Below are 19,343 nucleotides of genomic sequence, written 5' to 3' on the forward strand. Positions count from 1 at the left end.
TTAAAAAAAGCTTTCAAATATTTTCTTATACTTTCAAATATTGAAAGTATAAGATAAACACGACTCCTTTGTTGTTGTTTTTTGAGCGTTTCACTTTAGACACTTGGATTTGAGCCTAATGCATTTGGCGAAGCAGTTCCTCCTGAAAAAGGAAAACAAGACTGAAGAAAAGCAGGTTTTTCCTCTTGGTTTTCTTCACCTCGCACGTTTAATCCAATATTTAAGCACGTGTTGCATAATAAAAAAAACCACTTTGAAAATAGGGGGGGGGGGGGGAAGAGTATTTCCAGGTAATAAACGGCCTGATCCATGTGAAACCTGGAGAATACTCTGATAATAATGACAATGACAAACACCCCTTTCCTCTTTTAACCTCAGTTTGGACACGCAGCCGCATGGATTATTAAATACAGTACACACACACAAAATTACGCGAGGGAGAAACCGCTAATGGCGATCTCATCCACATGGACCACCAAGGCGCCATTACGCACGGGGATAAAATGCACTGATGAGAGTTTTTTATAAGCCTTTTCTACCACCTTTAGTAAGTGGAATGGTATGCACCCGGGACCGGAGGTGTTACTGTATGAAACTTTATTGCAACGTTGTGCCATAACAGTCAATTCAGAACATTACAGGCGTGAGATGTTTGAATCAAATGTCTCCTGACATTTTTATTTGATTTTTTCTTGAATTGGATAATTCATTTCTGGCTTTACGAGGAGAAAACATGTTGGAATAAATCTTACAACTCACTTTTTATTAAAGCCAATTCTCAAATAATTCAATACAATTCGGGAAATATTTCTTCACATCAGAATCAGAAATTATAACAACAGTTAAATATATATCTTTAGTGTAATTAAGATGTATTTATATAATTAAATGATTTCCCTGGACGAATATCTTTTATGAATTACCACACTTTTGCATATTTATTACTATTATTTTATGACATACAAAGAGACTTTGAACACTATAAGATAAATTGTACTAATATTACATAATTCTTTATAAGAAAAGATTGGAATTTATAATTTTCTAAGCCTAATCTAGATCAAATAAACATTACAATAAATAAAATAATATTTCCCACAATTTCTTTTGGATCAATCATTTGGACGTGTTATTTAACCAGGATTTCAATAATTGGACCATAAAGGTTTTAGTGCACTTTCATGTTTCATTGACACCTGTGACTTTCAGTGAAGAAGCAGATTTCCACCGAACTTCAAACACATTCCATCATCGTTTCCAGTATTGCAATGTGTCACAGTTCCTTATTCTAGCTCACTAATGTTTGTTTCCTTGAACTCAACACCAGTTGTCTGCGGCATCTCTCACCACATCAGTGCACTGTGCTGATCTGACAGAAGCAGCTTGATCACTATTGCATTCTAATATCAATGAAATCTCATCAAGGGTACATGTGACCTCCCCTCGGTGGCTCCCTCAGCGTGTGTGGCCCTTGGCTATGCGCTGTCAGGGGAAACATTTGTGCCGAAGACAAACGTGTGCTAGCCACCGGCTGCACTCGTATGTGTGAGCTGTCAGACGTGTCCATATATGTCATCTCTCAAACATTAACTAGTGTAAGTAGCCATGGAGGTGGAGGTGAACTGCTGAACTTGAATGTGATCCCTGCGTGGCAGAGCATCCCAGCACCCTAAATAGAGATGGTGCCCGAGCCCCTATAAGACCACCCTAACCCCTGCAAAAGTCAACAGTTTGGTGTCAGCACTTGTCTCTGGGGTGCAGCGATATGGGGTTGAGATGGAGGTCGGGAACTGAAATGCATCCACGGAAAGACTTCAGCAGCTGTCCGACACTTAGTGCGGGCCTGGGCCGAGTCCTCTGCTGCATTAGCATCACTCACTCTGTCCATTCTGCTGTAAACTGGGATGAAATGACGGAGGAAAGGCATCCTTGACAGCTGTGGACTTGTGAACCCTGGCTGACCTGCAGACCAGGGGACGGACGGGCCTGCATGGGCTGCGTGCTGAGTCCTCCCAGCCAGTCATCACATCCTGATAAAGCCTTCCCAGGCCTCGGTGCTGCTGCGGCACAAGCTCACCTTGACCCTGGAAACTCCACACTGGGCCTCCAGACATGGGTCTGAACAAAAAGATGGGCCTAACTGTCAACACTGGGAATGGGTCTTTGATCTGAACAGGAGAAAACCTTTGCTAAGAACCATTCACAATACGATTTGAGGATTATCCTCAGATGCCTAAAAGGGAGATTCTGTAACATTGTTGGGAAAGATGCAGGTTTTTTTCTAGCATCTATAAATACTGAACCCCATAAATAAAAGTTGTTAGCAGAAAGAGGAGTTACTAATAAAGCTTGTTAGCACATGAATTGAGGTTAAGTCAGAAAATAATGTGTGAATTTGCTCTTTAAGATGATTTCTTTCTGATAAATATTGATAAAATAACTAAATGTAAAAGATTTTTACAAACCAGGTATGTGTTTCGGTGTGTGTGTGTGTGTGTGTGTGTGTGTGTGTGTGTGTGTGTGTGTGTGTGTGTGTGTGTGTGTGTGTGTGTGTGTGTGTGTGTGTCTGTGTGTCTGTGTGTGAAAGTAAGTCAGGCCTTTCCATTCAGATGAGTCATGCAGCCACTCTTTCTCTAACAGCGATGTTGCTCACAATTACCAGAGATGTCGGATCACTCAAGCTAATAACAATAATCACCCCAGAGACCTGCTTCTGCTGCTCGCCCATTCACTGCGACTGGGATTTAATAACAAGCTATTTTCTCTCTCATTGCTATCCTGCAATTAAAACCCATCAGACACCTTGTATCTGATAACCCCCGACCGTCCGCATGCATTGATACAGCCAGACTTGCCTTTATCATCTCCCCATTCCCTCCTCTCAGCTTGTCTATTTACGCGAGGAGCCTTTTCACTTTCCCTTCAATCTGCCTGCTTGATAATTGGCCCCCGGTTTGAAAGGTCCCACTATTGTCTGTCCAACTCCACGAGCCATTATTCTAATCTGGAGATGTGAAATTGCCTGTAATTTTCCCTGATGCCCTGTCACTTAGTTCAGCAAAGCTAGCCTCTTCTTCCCCTGGCCCACATGTTCAACAAGGCACATAATCATCAAGAATGAGGAAAAGGGCAGAGGGGTGTGCATGTGTGCGTATATATATATATTTATATGTATATGTTGGTATATAAAGAAGGAGATGTTAATGTAACACAGTGCTTGTTGTTATGTGAGAAAACCAGCGTGGAGGACTGAGGACACGGGGCTCTGGTGTGGCTTTGTTCTTCAGTGAAACACCGCTACAGGCTCCACACCTCCTGAACCAGGCTGCAGTTCTCTGACCAAGGTAAGACAGGGCTGAATGCAAAGACTGTGGATATGCTGTGGAGAGTCGCTTGGATGTTGTTAGTGCAAGATGGCACGTTCCATTCAATTGCAATAATATGTGAGACTATGCAGAGTGGCTCTCCCTTTAAGATCCAAGACCTCCCTGTGAACAAAATGAGCTCAGTTGATTTACTGCTATTCAGTAAAACCAGTTTCTGTGCATGTATTTTTCTGTTGAAGCAGCATAAAGAGACTTGAAAACTAGTTGTCACGACCCTTTAAAATGGCAGCCACACTTGATATATAAACAAATTGTATTCTAATAGACGTAATTCTCATGTAAACATGGATGGTTAGTTATTTCTCTAATCCCTCAGTATGACATCACATCAGACAAACGGTACCTAATGTTTGCCAGAGAGTCGGGCCAGCGTGCGGGAGAAGTGCTGGAGGAGAGAGAGGATAAAAAAGGAGCCACTGAATGATTCGTGAACGCACTAATCAACTTCATTAACAAGAGATTAGCCCGCCATTTAATCAAGAGCCCCAGCTCACACTGCGGCGAAGCGTTTGCGATGAGATGTAAATATCTAGTTTTCCGTGTTTAAACATTGTACACGCCAGGATGTGCTGTAATCAGTGCGAACGACCATAAATCAGGCGCAGTTCATTGGTGGGGATGTCGCAGCCGTTTGTCATTTCACCGCCGTAAAGTTTGAGCTCTACTCGAGGGGAAGGAGTTTAAATGTCTGGCTCGCTCGTCCGATTTGCTCCGCTCCTCACGGCATGTGTCCCCCTCTCTGGTGGAAACAAAAACAGGGATGTTGCCTCAGATGTTCCTCGCTTTTTCAAACGCACAAAAAGTGTAAATTGTTGTTTCAGGGAGGGCACAAAAACGCAACCTTTGGAATAGTCTATGGAATATATTTTTGCAATTTCAACCTAAGTCTTTGCTGTCAACCTGGATTTAAAATTCTAAGAGACAGTTTGAGAGGCACGCAAAGACATATTGTCCGTGCGTAAAGGTTGGCTGTGCGCAACCACTGTGCGTAAAATTCCCTGCAACCCTTTGCGTAATCACACTGCTTTTTACCTCGAGTTAGAGGCCCTATATGCTGGCCTTCATTTTAAACTCATTATCTTAAAACATAAAGCCAAGACAAGCAATGGTTAATATACAAGCAACCATTTATTTCTTACCTGGAATCTGTATAGATGTTTTGAAAATCACCTCTCGGGTTTGGTTCAGGGTTTAGCTGTGCAGATTTTTCCCATCATTTGTGATATATCTATCACGCTGATGTTATCAAACTCTGCACACTGACACCGGAGATACTGTGTTTTTATCCCCAGGTCAGTAATGAAAAGATATGAGAGTCTCACAGTTGTGTCCGGTTGTAATTAATCTACACCCGCTCTTTCCTTGATTCGTGATTGAAAACCAACACTCACCTATTTGCCTTTTCAAATGTTTCACAGTGAATATAATACTTCACGGATGAAGCAGCTACCCCAACAAACGAGCCAAACAAGAAATCATTCATAACGTCACCTCGACAGGTATTTATTTGCGTAACGCTCGTTTTCTTGGATCATGCAGCTGAAACGTTTTGGCCTATTAGTAATAAAGCACACGAGATATCTGTAACCAGTCTCTTACACTACATCCACATTTCACACAGACGAGGCCGTGCAATCCACGCTGCAGCGACATTATAACAATTTTTTAAAAAAAAGCATTTGATGCCTCGTAGAATTTATGATTCCAAACGCACAAGAAAACAGTGAAGTTCTAAGAAACACACATTTAAACACAGTCCTGTTCTGAGCGGAGGCCTCGAGAGAGACCAGTGAGTCCAGCTTCCTTCCAACAGGCCAGAGCACCCATGGCCTGCATGCGCAATAATCCACTCACATCATCTGGGGCCTGGGCACCGCGTCCTGGTGATGGGCATGGTGGTTTGGGTACCAGTGACCAAAACTGTTCATGTAATTGTTCGGGTGCATCGACGCGCCCTTGTTCGCCATGGAGACCTCCCAGAGCTGGGGCATCCCGGGCGAGCAGGGGGATGATGGAGCTGGTGCTGTGGAGATGTTCCCCCCTCTGATCCGCTGCCATGCTTCATGATCTTCTTGTACTTGGAGCGCTTGTTCTGAAACCATATTTTCACCTAGAAAAAAGAGAGAGAACTGCACATAAGCGTCACTGTGGTTAACAATCAGCGGCAATATCAGAGCGAAGGGGTTTTATGAGCATTTTTCCCCTTGGTAAACGTTTCAAAATTGGCCTGAAGAGAATGCAATAAAAAAAAACAATAACAATAAAAAAAAGGAAAACTCGCCATAACTCTCGTCTTCTCCGTGTTGCTTTGAGTAAATCCCACACAGGCCTGATCCTGGCGCACTGTTATTCATGCAGCCTCATGGTTGACTGGTATTTGTAATCTTTTAAAAACGGAGCTCCCTTATTATTGTTTTTATGAGCTCACTGGTGCATGAGTGTGACAGCAACAAGCCCAGACTGGGAATCAAAACAGACCGAATAAGAGCCTATATGGTGGGTCACTGACATTTCTGCTGATCCAGAATAGCATTTATATATGTTTTATATATAGTGTGAGTGTCAAAGTGGTAGATGAATAAATATCTGAGCGACAGCAAGGAGAGAGACTGTGTGTCATCTGCAGATCATTGTTGAAGTAACCGTTCAGGGATTAAGGACAAAAATGCGCAGGAGGCAGATCAGATGACAGATGAGTGGATTCAACTGTTTATCTCTTAATTTGAAAGAAGTGTGAAATAAAACTAGAGAGAGAGAGAGAGAGAGAGAGAGAGAGAGAGAGAGAGAGAGAGAGAGAGAGAGATTTGAAATTAATAAATTAAATCTGTTGAATATTGATATATGTTATTTTGTGTGTTATATATTCATATTCTCCACACACACGTTCCACTCACGGTTGGTAAAAATAATGTGTGGTCATTATATATATGTGGTCATTATATATATGCCTCCTTTATAATTTTGTATTATCATTATAGTATTTTCTATTCTCTATATATCCTATTCATATCTATTCCGTCCCATTAAACAGTATTAATGGTTAATTCTGTGATTTTGTGTTTTATATTCAAACATTTTTGCATTAATCTAAATTAAAGTAAACTGAAAACAATATTACACACTGGATGATGTTGAAATAGAGGATATTAAAAAGGAAACTTCTTGTTGCTGTATTCTTTAAGGATCATAGTATTTCTGGAGAACAAGTGAAGAATCTAATTGGTGTGATTGTAACTCAATCCTTTAATCCATGCTTTATTTACTGTACTTATGTGAATGAGGCATGACCGCAGTTCATTTATTTCCCTTTTTAATTTTTTTCTTAGCATTAATGGGCTGTTATATACCTCGTAAAGTACAGGTTACATTTCATGATTTATAATAAACTTTTGCAAAAACAAGGAGAGACCCTTCAATTTGCAGGCCTGTGACGATTTAAATAATTTAACTGCAGTCATGCCTCATTCACAAAATGTCATGGAGCAGGGCTGACAAAGGAAAAACCGCCTGGAAATTAAGTTACAGTAAATAAGGCATGCATTAAAGGATTGAGTTATGAATCGTGGTTATTCATTTGATCTCCAGAAACACAATCATCCTAGTAGTATCTAATAAGACGTTTACTTTTCAAGTTGCCCCATTTCAACAATACCCTCTATTACTCTGTGATATTTTTATGCAAAGTGAATATTATTATTAGATTATGGAATATTAATTTATGAATCATATTTCTGTATCATTATAATTATTGCAATCATTATGTGCTGCTAAATATTTATTTACTTAGGCCACATTATTATTATTATTATTAATAATAATAAAAGATAATGTATATAATAGTCGGGGTTGCAGGGGGGGGTTGAAGGCCCACCTGAGTCTGGTTGAGCCCCATTTTGGCCGCCAGGTCGGCGCGACTCAGGTAGGGCCAGGTACTGGGTCTGCTGGAAGCGCTGGTGCAGAGCCTGCAGCTGCAGACTGGAGTAGATGGTCCGGGGCTTCCGGATCTTCTTCCCCTTGCCGTTTAGACGAATGTCCCTGTTCTCAATCACCGTGGACTTCTCGCGATCTAGCACATTAAGACAATAAAACAGAGAAGATTTTTGATTTCATGGCTTTAATCCTCAGGTTCTGCCTGAAGACAAACAGCTTAAGAAAACACATGTGACATTTAAACAGGATTTAAACTGCTCGTATAGTCTCCTAAATGTTTTAGACAAACATTACGTAGTCTGCCACCTCGAACACAAGGTGAACTGATGAAGGATTGAATTTGACTGCATGGTGCCTGGATAGTTTAAAACACGGGCCTTGCACTGCAAACTTTAATAATATCAGATCCCATAAATTGTGTGAATATATGGTTTTATTGAATTAATGAGGCTTAATGTTTCAGTGAAATATTTCCAAGGTGTTGACATCAAGTATCCTACGTTGAGTCATGTTGACACTTTCATTCTACAACAACACAAAATGCCAAAACGATCGTGTAGAAAGTGGGACGTCGGTGCACAGAGATGAAAAGGAGTCCTGCACCAACACTGAGGGAGAAATTTTGTTTTTGAGGTAACGTGGACTATAATTGGACTCACCCACAGAAAATTATGGTCAATAAAATTAATGGCACCGTCTTCCTTTATTATATAACATGAGCGGTAAAGAGGGAGCACCCATATGGGCCTTGTTTGGACTTATGAGTGAGAATCTGCCTGCTGCATGACGCGCACGCCTCAAATAAACTTTCGATATAAGGCAAGGGAAGGCAACTTTATTTATATATAGCACCATTTGGACACAAGGCATAATACAGTATAAATGACTTGTGTTTGTTAACTTACCAAACCATGAAGTGAACTATTTTTATCAACAGGGGGACGTTTGGGAAATTGAGCGACCCGTGCGTAATTACGCACAAGCACGATTGCAAACCAGAATTTTATAGCCTTTAACAACACGACTATTTAGACCGATTCTATTCGACTGTGTCACATACCTGTCTGCTCTAATTTGCTGTGGGCCAGGCTGCTGCTGTTGCTGTGATTGCTGTGCTGGTAGGGCATGTACGCAGACGGGGGATGAGCGTTCACCGCGCCGGGGTAGGCGTAGCCCAGAGAGCGGCCATAGGACGAGCTGCCGGGGAAGGGAGTTTCGTGCTGGGAATGGCCGGCGGCGTGCAAGCCATGGACGGGATAAATGTGAGAGAGTCCGGGGGAGTGCTGCTGGTGCGCCGGGTGTCCGTGGCCGAACTCTAGAAAGGCCGATTTGGAGGGATCTGAGGCATTCAGACTGTCAGGCATGAACCCCATAGACATCATTAGCTAATGTACGCGAGTCCATAAACCCGTCGCTCTGAAGAGGGTTTCATGAGTTCTGTCGGACAGCGAGGAAAACCACACGGAGCAAATCCACACTATAGGTCCAATGCACTGTTGGTGAAAAGCCGATGTGCGCAGTCATGGGAAACAGTGTGCATGTTCACAGCTGCACAGGAGGCAGAAAAAAATCGGATAAAAAGCGAAAGGGATCCTTCTTTACATCATTGGAGGAGCTGACATGGTTCTGCCTGCAGAGCCTCACACACACACTGCCTTCCATCTGCGAGCTCTGTGATTGGTCTTCAGCAGGCGGCTGTCACTGGAGCTCCACCATTAACTTCATTAACATATGATACAGGATGCAGGGACCTCCTTCTATACATTATCAATAAATATCATACGAAACTTACTCGAGTGTGGTTTACAGAGAAGTGGAGACAGTTATAACAAACTAAATCTGCTGTTTTGTCCTGTAAATAAACCTGCAAGAGGACATTTAGTAGTCAATATCACGGAAAACTGGTTATAATGAGAATAATTATAAAAGTGATACTTTTCAAAATAAAAGTTTCATTAGTTACTGTAAATGTTTTATGAGGTAAAAGAGGCAAAGCTCTATAATGAGACTACAGCCAAAATATGCCTAAAGCTCTTTTATGAATATGATACAAAGGGAACTGACAAGTGAAGTGACTGACACGTTAATAACAAGTTATATCTAATTTTATTTGGTGTCACTGTCTAAAATGAAATTGAAATTCCATTATTCATTTTTTAAGTTTGTGCTGTCAATTCACTCCAATTCTTTTTTTACTTTTATTCTGAAAATCCTTTGATAGAATAATAATTCGACGTTTTCTTTGAAATTCTGTCACGATGTCAAACTCGCTAATTTATCATTTTCTGTACATTAACAAACAATATATTCTGATATTGCAGCTAATGAAAATCATAATTCATTGTAAATTATTTATGAGGGAAACACTACATCAAAATCTTCAGGTCATTTTATGATATTCTAAAATTTAAATCTTTACTTTTACGGCAAAAAAATTTAAATTGCAAAAACGATTAAACAGTAAATTTAAAAATAATAATCTATCATTAACAGATGGAAGGTTAGATGTTTTACATTCAGTCTACAAACCATTCAAAGTTCTTTGCGGCTGCTCACAGGCAACCACGGTGACTCAAGCTTGTTTCATGTTATCAGATTTACTGCTCATCCAACACTCATTCCTCGTGTCAACATGCAAATTAATCTTATTACCTGATGTGATTATTAAATTAGGCTCTATTGCATCTCTGTTTATGAGTAGAAAAAAGTAGAGCAGGTCAAATACTTTAGTACAAGTACACGTGTTTATACCATTTGAATGAACAATTTTCATATGACAAACTCTGTACCCCAAAGAATGCTTGACTTTAGTTTTATATGAAACTAAAATACTCAGCCCACATGTCACTCATATTATTTCTAACTAAACGTTGGGGTTTCATAAAATAAGGGGAAACACAAATCTGCCAGAGGAGGGTGGGACTGCGGCGTACACTGCAGAGTCAGCACAAGTCACAAAGGTACATGTGGATAGGTTGTGGGACGGGGGGAGAAAACTGTGAGCATGCAGGGCCTCAAAGAGCAACCCTGTCTCCATCTCAGCCCCTTATTGACTCAACCCTTGAGCAGGGAGTCAATCCACAGGTGCAGGGAAACAGTGAAAGGAGGAAGTGTGTGGATAACTTGAGATATTTTCAGTAAAATCTATGAGCTGCAGAGCAGTTTGATACAGACTTCACCTTTCATCCACATGCAGGCTGCAATCACATTAAAAACTGGGTGTTTGGTGGGTTCCAGCGTGGTGCTGAGCTGCAGTCCAACCCCGTCATTTTGGTCATGTCCTACCCTGCCTGTGCAACTACTGGGAATCCAGCAGCACTGCTGGAGGCTGGACCGCTTCCCGATCCCTCACAGGCCTCAGCAAAGCAGTCGGCCAGTACAAAGCCACAAGTTATTATCATAGTAAAATTTTAGTCACAATAAAAAAAAAATTGAAAAATTAAAAAAGCATGTTGAGAGGCCAGATTCTAATTGTGGGCAAGACGTTTCTGACTTCATACATGTGGCCTGTAGCTGTAAATCCTCTCTGGGGAAATTACACTGTGGCTATGTCCATTAGGAATTTACTGCAGCATTATTGGTGGTGGGATTATGGTGGCAATATTTTCAACATGGCAACAAGTGAGTTGCTTTGGGAGCAGGTGCTGCATTTAGAGGCCGTGTTATCAGCAGGAAAAACAACCTTTAGTTCACGGCAGAGTCACACTTTGCTGAAGTGAGGAATGGGAGCAGGGAGGCCCAACAGAGATAAACACAAAATCCAAGCCTTTGAAGACAAAGAGGCCCATGGGCGTATATGAACAGAGCTGAATGCTGAGGATTGAGTCCTGGATGTTCATATCTGTCAGGAGATAAGGTGTGGGCACGAGGGGTGTACGAGGCAGAGGAGGAGTGAGAAAGGAAGGTGAGGAGGAGGCTCTTTAAGGCTTCTAATTATGTGTGTATTATGGGTGAGAAACAAAGGCGGGCCCTGCAGTTATAGGACAGGGATGAGTCCTTGCGGTGGCCTGTTGCATACACGCAAAGGGATGATGCTGGAACCGGGCCTACTCCTGAACTAGGCCCAGACTCAGTGGTGTCTCCTCTCGACATGTCTGCGGTGTCTTTGAAATAGGTGTGTTTGGTCTCTCTCACACACACACACACACACACACACACACACACACACACACACACACAAGTCGTGTTTGTCGATCGAACGGCTCTGATGCAGAGTGACAGCATTCTTTGTGTACAAACCAAGAGCACATTCCCAGGCGACTGCATTGGCTGTGATCTTCTGCACTTGCACGTCATGTTTTACAAGTAACCCTCTGTTGCTGGGACCCAGCCGAGGCCAAGACTCAGACTGACAGTGCATGACCCTGACAGGATGCCAGGATTTATTATGTTAGGCTCAGCTCACCACATAATAGACAAGAGTAAAGACCCACATGTCCCATTTCAGCAGAACAGTATGATGGGTGTGAGGCTAAAGTTTGGTTTGACACAGTTATCTAGTTATTAAAATGCATCACAGAATCAACCTGGGGACAAGCCATGAGAAACATGAAATATAGAGTAAGCACAAAACCTATTTGTCTTTTTCTGTGCAAATGAAAAATGGGTGATATTATCAGTTTCAATCTGTATATTGACTTTTTATGTGTGTTTTTATATGTAAAGATATTCATTTTTGTCCTTATGTCTCCTGTGCTTCCCTGTTTTGTTCTCGTGCAAAAGTGAGCAGGTGTCTGTCGCTAAAACACCCAAACACTGTACTCCGCCGATGTTTTCCAATTCATTTGCATCGAGAAAGCCAATGCAAACAATATAATACAATACAATTTTCTGCCTCAGGGAAGAGAAGGGGGCAGAGGAGGAGCCCGAGCAGTGCAGAGGATGAACGGTCTAATCTCTCCTCCAGGCGCCATCACACTGGAACACTCATATCTCCACGGCCGGCGTCTCATTCCGCAAGTGCAGCCATGTTGCTGCTGATGTGTGTGTGTGTGTGTGCGAGTGAGACGCCTGTGCTGGCAGCCTCTGAGGGCCCAGAGAGTTCACCGGTGTTACATGATCAGCATCACTCCTGTGTGAAGTCTCAGGAGCAAACGGATCTAAGGTTTACACATTTTGTTCAGGGAAATATGTGATCGTATAATATATTAATGTCATCCAGGTAGTGTCCTTATTTCCTACTGAATGAGCATTGAATTATTTATTGGTTTTGGGATAGTGTACTGGAAATGTATATATATATTTGTATATGACATACTAATAACATACAACATGCTATGAATTAACAGCTCTAATAAATAAACATTTTAAGGTGAGAAGTTATTGTGTTATGTTATCTTATTAATAATATTTGGTTTATTTATTTGTTTAATTTAATGTTAATATGTATATATAAGGACTTGTGTTGTATATTACACACATACATACATATGCAAAACAATGCAAACTAATAATGATGCGACATATATTTTAATGCCATAGCTTATTAAGACTCCCCAGTTTCTTACTTCTTACTAACTCTAATTGAATTTGAATTAAGTATTGTATTAAGATAATGCATTTAGGTGTTTTCTCTTTGTGTGTGTACATATTAAACTTAACATAACACTCATCTGTTATTTTCCTCATCTTTTAAAACTGTTATTATTTGCCATTGGCTTGGTCTGTTTTTAATATCTTTAAATTACTTTTTCTGTGTTTATCATTTTTTATCCTTATAATATGATGATTAAAAACGACAAAAACAGTTTCATTAATGAAAATTTTGTATGTGACTTATTTATTTCTCGTTTTCAGTGAAATCAAGACCAGCATTATACTATATTGAATAATTCTTCACAAAGGAAATATTTAATTGTTCCTGTAACTGTGTCTGTAAATAAGTAAAATGCATAACAGAACAAAAAATGTTTCTACCTTTTTTTTTCTCTTCACTTCTTTTTTACTGTCACTGCCCCTTGTATTTGTATTCTATCTGATGTTATTTTGACGATGGCCTTGCATGGCCATTCACGCCCCAGCATGTTCAGTTCTCCTGAATTGTTCGTGTTATTTTACTGGCCCGTTTATTGGAAGTAAAACTGTTATAATTTAAATCCCATTTAGTAATCGAGGATATTTTGCACCACTTCAAAAACAAGAAGAGAAAAATAGACCGAGCTGAAGGCTGCGGGGGGAAAAAACTGTTAAATTGTAGAAGTAACGAGAAAATTCAAAATGAAATCACACAACTAACTCCCAACAGTAAAGTGAGTCAAATTGAATAGAATCGCGTGGGAAACGTCGGACTGTGTCTGATCTTTTTTTTGGTTTGAGCTTTGAATTCATCTCTGGCATAATTGTTGCCAGACAGATGGCGACAGCAGCATCGCCCGCTGCCGCTGACTGTTGGACTTAAACTTTTAATTGATTGGTTGGATATAGAGGCCTTGGCAAGTCCGGAGAAAAAAGACCGTCTGGACTCCGTTAAGCGTAATACGCACAGAAACCATTCTGCATGATGGTGGTGCAACCTGAGCCCGGTGTCATCTACGGCGCATCTGATTTAAATGGATTCATTTGCGGTCATATGTCTGAATTATACACTGTTGATTTTTTTTTTCGAAAGTTCCTCAGTCTTCCAAATACGCATTTGGTAGCAATTCTGACTGTGGGTGCTGGAGCGCGCAAACACTCTCGCGCGCGCACACACACACACACACACACACACACACACACACACACACACACACACACACACACACACACACACAGTGGGGATTCACACAGTAACCTGTCTATATGGATGCAGTGCGCGCCCAGCTGATGGACACGCAGTGGGACAGTGGTGGCAGTGTATTGGGTTACACTGGGTTACTTGGCTGGAGCTGCTCCAACAGTGTGTGTGCATGCCTGCTGCACATCTGGAACAAAGAAGCCAGTCTGGGTCTACCCTCAGTGTTTACAGCTCTGTTGTTTTTTCACACTCCTCGCAAAATCTTGCCCAAACACACATTCCAGACTCAACAGCTCAACATGGGGGGAAAAATATACTATATTTTTCCACTGTAAATCTTGCCCCCCCGTACCAAGAGAAGGCGGGTACAAAAACAAAAGCTGGAAGCTGGCATGGATCAGTGGGGAGACAAGAAGGTGGCAGCAGCTGGAGGAGTGGCTGGGAGCGAGACAGTTGTCTCTGTGTGGGAGAATCCTGCCAGGCCTGGTGGCTGAGATGGCAAGTTCATCAGAGGTCATAAACATCTGGGGGAGTGGCATCAGCCGCCCTGGCAAACACTGTGTGTTTACAACTATCTAAGATTTCAGAGGAGCCATCTGATGTTACATTCCAGCAGTGTGTCAGAGAACATCTACTAAGGCCCTCTGTGAGGAAAATATATGGAGATGACAGCGACAATGTGTTCAGGCCACAAACCTCATCTAGAAACAATGTGTTCAGGCCACAAACCTCATCTAGAAACAATATTCAAACACAATTCCCAGTTCCCACAATCTCCCAAGAAAGGCTAACAGGTTTAACAAGCTGCAGATGTTTAGACAAGAAAACAATATGAGGAGTGCAGAACGGACAATGATTTGCCCTGGGGAGTCCCACATGCACACCCAATCAACACACAATGCCACATGGCTCAGGGTTGCCAAGCTTAGACTGTAGGCCCCTGTTAAAGACAGGTTCACCAGGTCCAAGGATTATCCATCTGAAGTTACCTGTCCCTCTGGGTAACGTGAACCCCCTTTTGTGGTCTGTAGGGCAACAGTGTGCAAGGCAAGCGTCAGTTTGAAATGCCAGAGGTGACGGGGATGACAAGCCTCTGTGGCCTGGGCAGCAGGTGGGGCCATCCTCCCTTACCTCACGTCAAAAATTGGTCTTGTTAGAATTGACCAAAACATACATTTGACCTATACACACACGTCTATTATACATGAATATCCTTTGAATGCAGAATTAATATTTGGCCTGATATACAGCGTGCACAGCCGTGAGGTCAAGGCCCTTCCTTCATGGCTCTTTAGTGGGAACAACTTGACGGGATCAAGTTCAGCTCCTGACAACAAGCCCTGGCTCTGTCAAGTGTTAAGTTCCATTGTGACCTACAATGGGACACAATGGCCCTGCAGCACCCAGCCTGTACCACGCCGCCTATCGAATGACAGCGTCACTCAAAGAAAAGCTCCGAGAGAGAGCCAACTGATATTAAGATTGTGTGTATTGCGTAAATCATTTGTTTTTTTAAATCATGCAACACAGGAGCAAGTGAGGAAATTCCTGTCAGTGCACCTCAAATGCGAACATGTAGAAAAGGAGCAGCCATTGGAGGTAGATCACAGGAAAATTCAATCAGGATTGGAAGCAATGAAAGTGTCCCAAGTTATTATTATTTTTACAATATTATTATTATTACTATTATTAACAAGGTTGTTTTTCTTAAAAATTACACAGATTTTAGAACAAAATTCTTATATTTATAAGAATTTTAGGCAGCAAAATAAAGAGACCATAGGCAAAAATACAAGCTACAAGCAATATATATATTTTTTGCAACAGTTGCAAAAGTTGCAACATCCAGCAGACACAAAGCAGAATTTGCCTTCATTTGGAGATGAACCTAAGTCTAATAATCACTCTGTGGAATGGAAAATCCTCAGCGCTTTTGCTGCTAAATGTTGCACTATGTTCACCAACTAGTCGCAGGGTTTGTCTGCCTGCTGTTTAGTGCCGAGCAGGTAGTGTGCAGTGAGTTTATTAGAGCTTCCTGTGTGTGTAAAAACCAGGCTGAGCATGGTGGGAATGAACCGTGAACAGTAAAGTTCAGGCAAGAAAAGGAAAACAATGAGTTAAAAGAGGACATAAATCTCTGGAAAGCTGGGGGGAATGTAGATTTGACAATATTCTGTCAAGACAAGCAACGCCTTTCCCACAGAAGTAGTTATGTGGCATAAATATATTGATCATAGTAGCTTTAATTACTGATCAAATGAACTTCAAGACAACAAAGACGAGAACGGTTGTGTAAAACATCCATTAATAAGTGAACAGTCATAGTAAACTACTGAGCTTCCCACCATTTAAAGTTGCACCCCTGACCCCAGCTTTGTCGTGACCATTTTGCTGCAGTGCTTCAGGTGTTTAACCTTGTCATATTAAAGCTTTTGTCACTGGAGGGCGAGACGACTGGGGCCAGGATGGGCCGGAGATTCAAAAAGGCCTGCGCTTCCAGATCATCAGATTGTCAGTGACTGTCTGAAGCCTGCCAAGAAACATCAAAGCCTCGGTAACTTGCTCATTTCATCTTTGAACCTCACCAAAACATGCCCTCTCTGCTCCCTCCCTGCCTGCATTCCTGTCCTACATCACCAGGTTCCTTCTGTCTTAATTAAAACAAGTAAAATAGAACTGGTGCACAGGAGGATAAATTCAGACCAAGTGGAAAATTAAAATAGAAACACCTACAGTGGATTTGTTGTGGACTCGTAGCTCTGTGTGATTGTCTGGCATGTCATGCCAGCACTCTGTCAAAGTCAGGAGACAGTCTCAGTCTGAGCAAGCCCGCTCGGAGAGGGAGCAGCCTCCCATCAGCTCCTCGCCAAGATTGATGGCTACCTGAGGCAGAGATCAAAGTCAGACAGGATACATACGCCTCAGCGTTTAACTCTTTCATCCCCTACCTTTTCTACGTGAGTCATGACCCTTCACCTGACTATCTGTTTGACCTCTGACTGAAGAATGGTATTGGCACTCTATGAGGCAGACATTTTTCTTTATTAGAGCAAAAACTAATTGGGAAAAATAACAATTCCAAAGGTAAAATATGTTCTTTTATTTCTTATTTTTCTTTTTACAATTGACCAATACATTGTTGAGGGTTGGTGGTGAGTCCACTTGCTTTATTAATTAATTTTGTAAAATTGTCATAGTATTTTTTATTCTTCACCGCAATAAATAGGAGCTTGGTTTCACAACGTGGGGCTCTCCTCACAGTGGAGGCCAGTGGTGGAGGGCTATTTGCATTCCAGCAGTGAGAGTGAGGACAATTAAGCCATTTCCCCTCCAATCTATCTCCCTCCAGCCAGCCATCCAGGCAGCCCAGTAGATCAATGGGAAGTGCAGCTGCACAGCCAATGTGTGCCAGGCTGTGAGACGAGAGAGGAGAAGATTGGGGTTAAAACCCTCCTGGCCCACAGATTGGCTCCATACCTGAAGCACAGACAAACCAACAGCTGTTGCCCGACAGAGGTTCTCGCCACATCTGTAAAAGCATTACATGCTTTCTCACTGCGGCTCACTGTTTATTTTCACATTGATTTGAGTAGAGGTGTCTTTGTGTTATATTTAGCGTCATTTCACACCTGAGAGGGGGGAGCTCTTGTAGCAGCAGGTTCATCAGTGCTGTGCAGCATCAACTTCCATCACAGTCCATTCTTGTTCTCTTTCACCCCCAGGCACTCCAGACTGGCCACTCCAAAATCAATTAGCCAAATCACATTTCACAAAAGTAGATGGAATTCTGCATTCAGCAGCCAGGCCCCTCAGGTGTATTAGCATCGGTTTTAAGGTGCGGACTGTGAGCCTTGGTTTAAACTGCGTGGGATTAGAGCAAACAAAGAGCCATAGATATCTAGCCACACCTGTGCAACTTGCTCCTGAAGGACCGCTAATAGGGAAAGTCTTAGGTCCAAATGGCGGATGCTCAGAACTTAATCTCCTGACTCTCGGGCCATTGCAGGTATCAGTTTCAACTGTACCTAGCAGCAGAAACCATCCTGGACTCTGACATAATCGCAGCGCCATCACATAACAAGGACTTCCATTTCTACTCACCCCTGCCAAGCTCAGGTGATCAATCATTTACATGTGTAATTAGGAACGAGTGTCAAAACAGAAACTGTACACTCGCTCGGGGACCCTGTGTGCAGTGGGCTGACATCAGACTTGGCAACCAGCGGGTAAACAGGGTCAGAGAGAGAGAGAGGGAGAAAAATGAGAAACTGAGATGTGCAGGTTTTTCTGACACATTCAACATCTTACCACCCAAGGGGCGAACTCCCACCTCAGGATATCAAGTTGTGTAAGAGCATACCCCTGCGTGTGTGGTGACTTACTTGTGTGGCGATTTAACCGGATCTTTATCCCTGTCAATTGAGCACAACTAAAATCCTCTAAAAATGAAAAGAAGTAGAGCCAAGCCGTGTTTATTTGAGAAGGCCGTACAGTCTCTGAAATAATCTTTATACAGTGGGAAAGATCATGTGAACATTTTTGTTATGGATCAGCCCTCACTGTCCCCTTCCCCAAACAAGTCAAACTTTTTGATTTACTCAAGTGGCTCAATGGGCAGCCAACCAGCCATTCAGTCCATTTGGAGTCATAACAAGGGATTACACTGCAACAACAAACACACTCAAGTGTAAAGTGATGCTTTGAAAACAAGCAATAAAAATCAAAGGACGCTGTGGCTTTACTTTCATTTTTACGTCGGGTGGAGTCTGAGTTTGACACCTTAAAAACACTGTAAAACCCCTGTACAGTAAAAAAAATTGCTGCAGCTCTTTTGCGACATTTTCCCGCGGTCAACAGGCTGCAAGCTACTGGGCAAGAAAATGCAGAAATACCGATGCCCAATAATCCACCTGTCACCTGAGGGGGATAGGTGTGGTGCTGCAGGGCTAAGGAGGGGGGGGGGGGGATATGTGCAGGACACCGTGACTTATGTGGACTCATCCAGCCACCACCTCAGTGCCCAGGGGGTGAGTGGGGTGTTTAAAAAGGGCCTGTCTGGGGCCTAAGTTTAGAGTTTCCCGGCGCAGAGTGGCTGAGCTTTGAAGAGGCAGGTCCAGTAATGAATTGGAGTATTGTCTGCTCGGAGGGAGAAGCCTCTGGGTGGGACATCACATCAAAGAAGGTCCTTCTTTATTACTTACGGCGTCAGTTCAGGTATGCAACTGGACGGAGCAAAAGGGCAAACAACCTGATCCCTAAAGAAAGACTTTCGGGAAATTTACATGCAGGAGGAAGCCTCAACTTAAGGTGGC

The 19,343-nt window shown here is 42.2% G+C and overlaps 1 protein-coding gene across 1 annotated transcript; it reads right to left on the minus strand.

Moving 5' to 3' along the window:
• Positions 1-4,876: 4,876 nt before the first annotated feature.
• Positions 4,877-8,981, minus strand: dlx4b (distal-less homeobox 4b). The gene is given in 5 exon segments (XM_034571245.1): positions 4,877-5,436; positions 5,439-5,496; positions 7,258-7,299; positions 7,301-7,452; positions 8,377-8,981. Coding segments are annotated over 5 exon segments (774 nt in total). The 5' UTR covers positions 8,699-8,981; the 3' UTR covers positions 4,877-5,236.
• Between the last annotated feature and the right edge of the window lie 10,362 nt (positions 8,982-19,343).

Source organism: Hippoglossus hippoglossus, chromosome 19 (genome assembly GCF_009819705.1).
Source record: "Hippoglossus hippoglossus isolate fHipHip1 chromosome 19, fHipHip1.pri, whole genome shotgun sequence".
Lineage (NCBI taxonomy): Eukaryota > Metazoa > Chordata > Actinopteri > Pleuronectiformes > Pleuronectidae > Hippoglossus > Hippoglossus hippoglossus.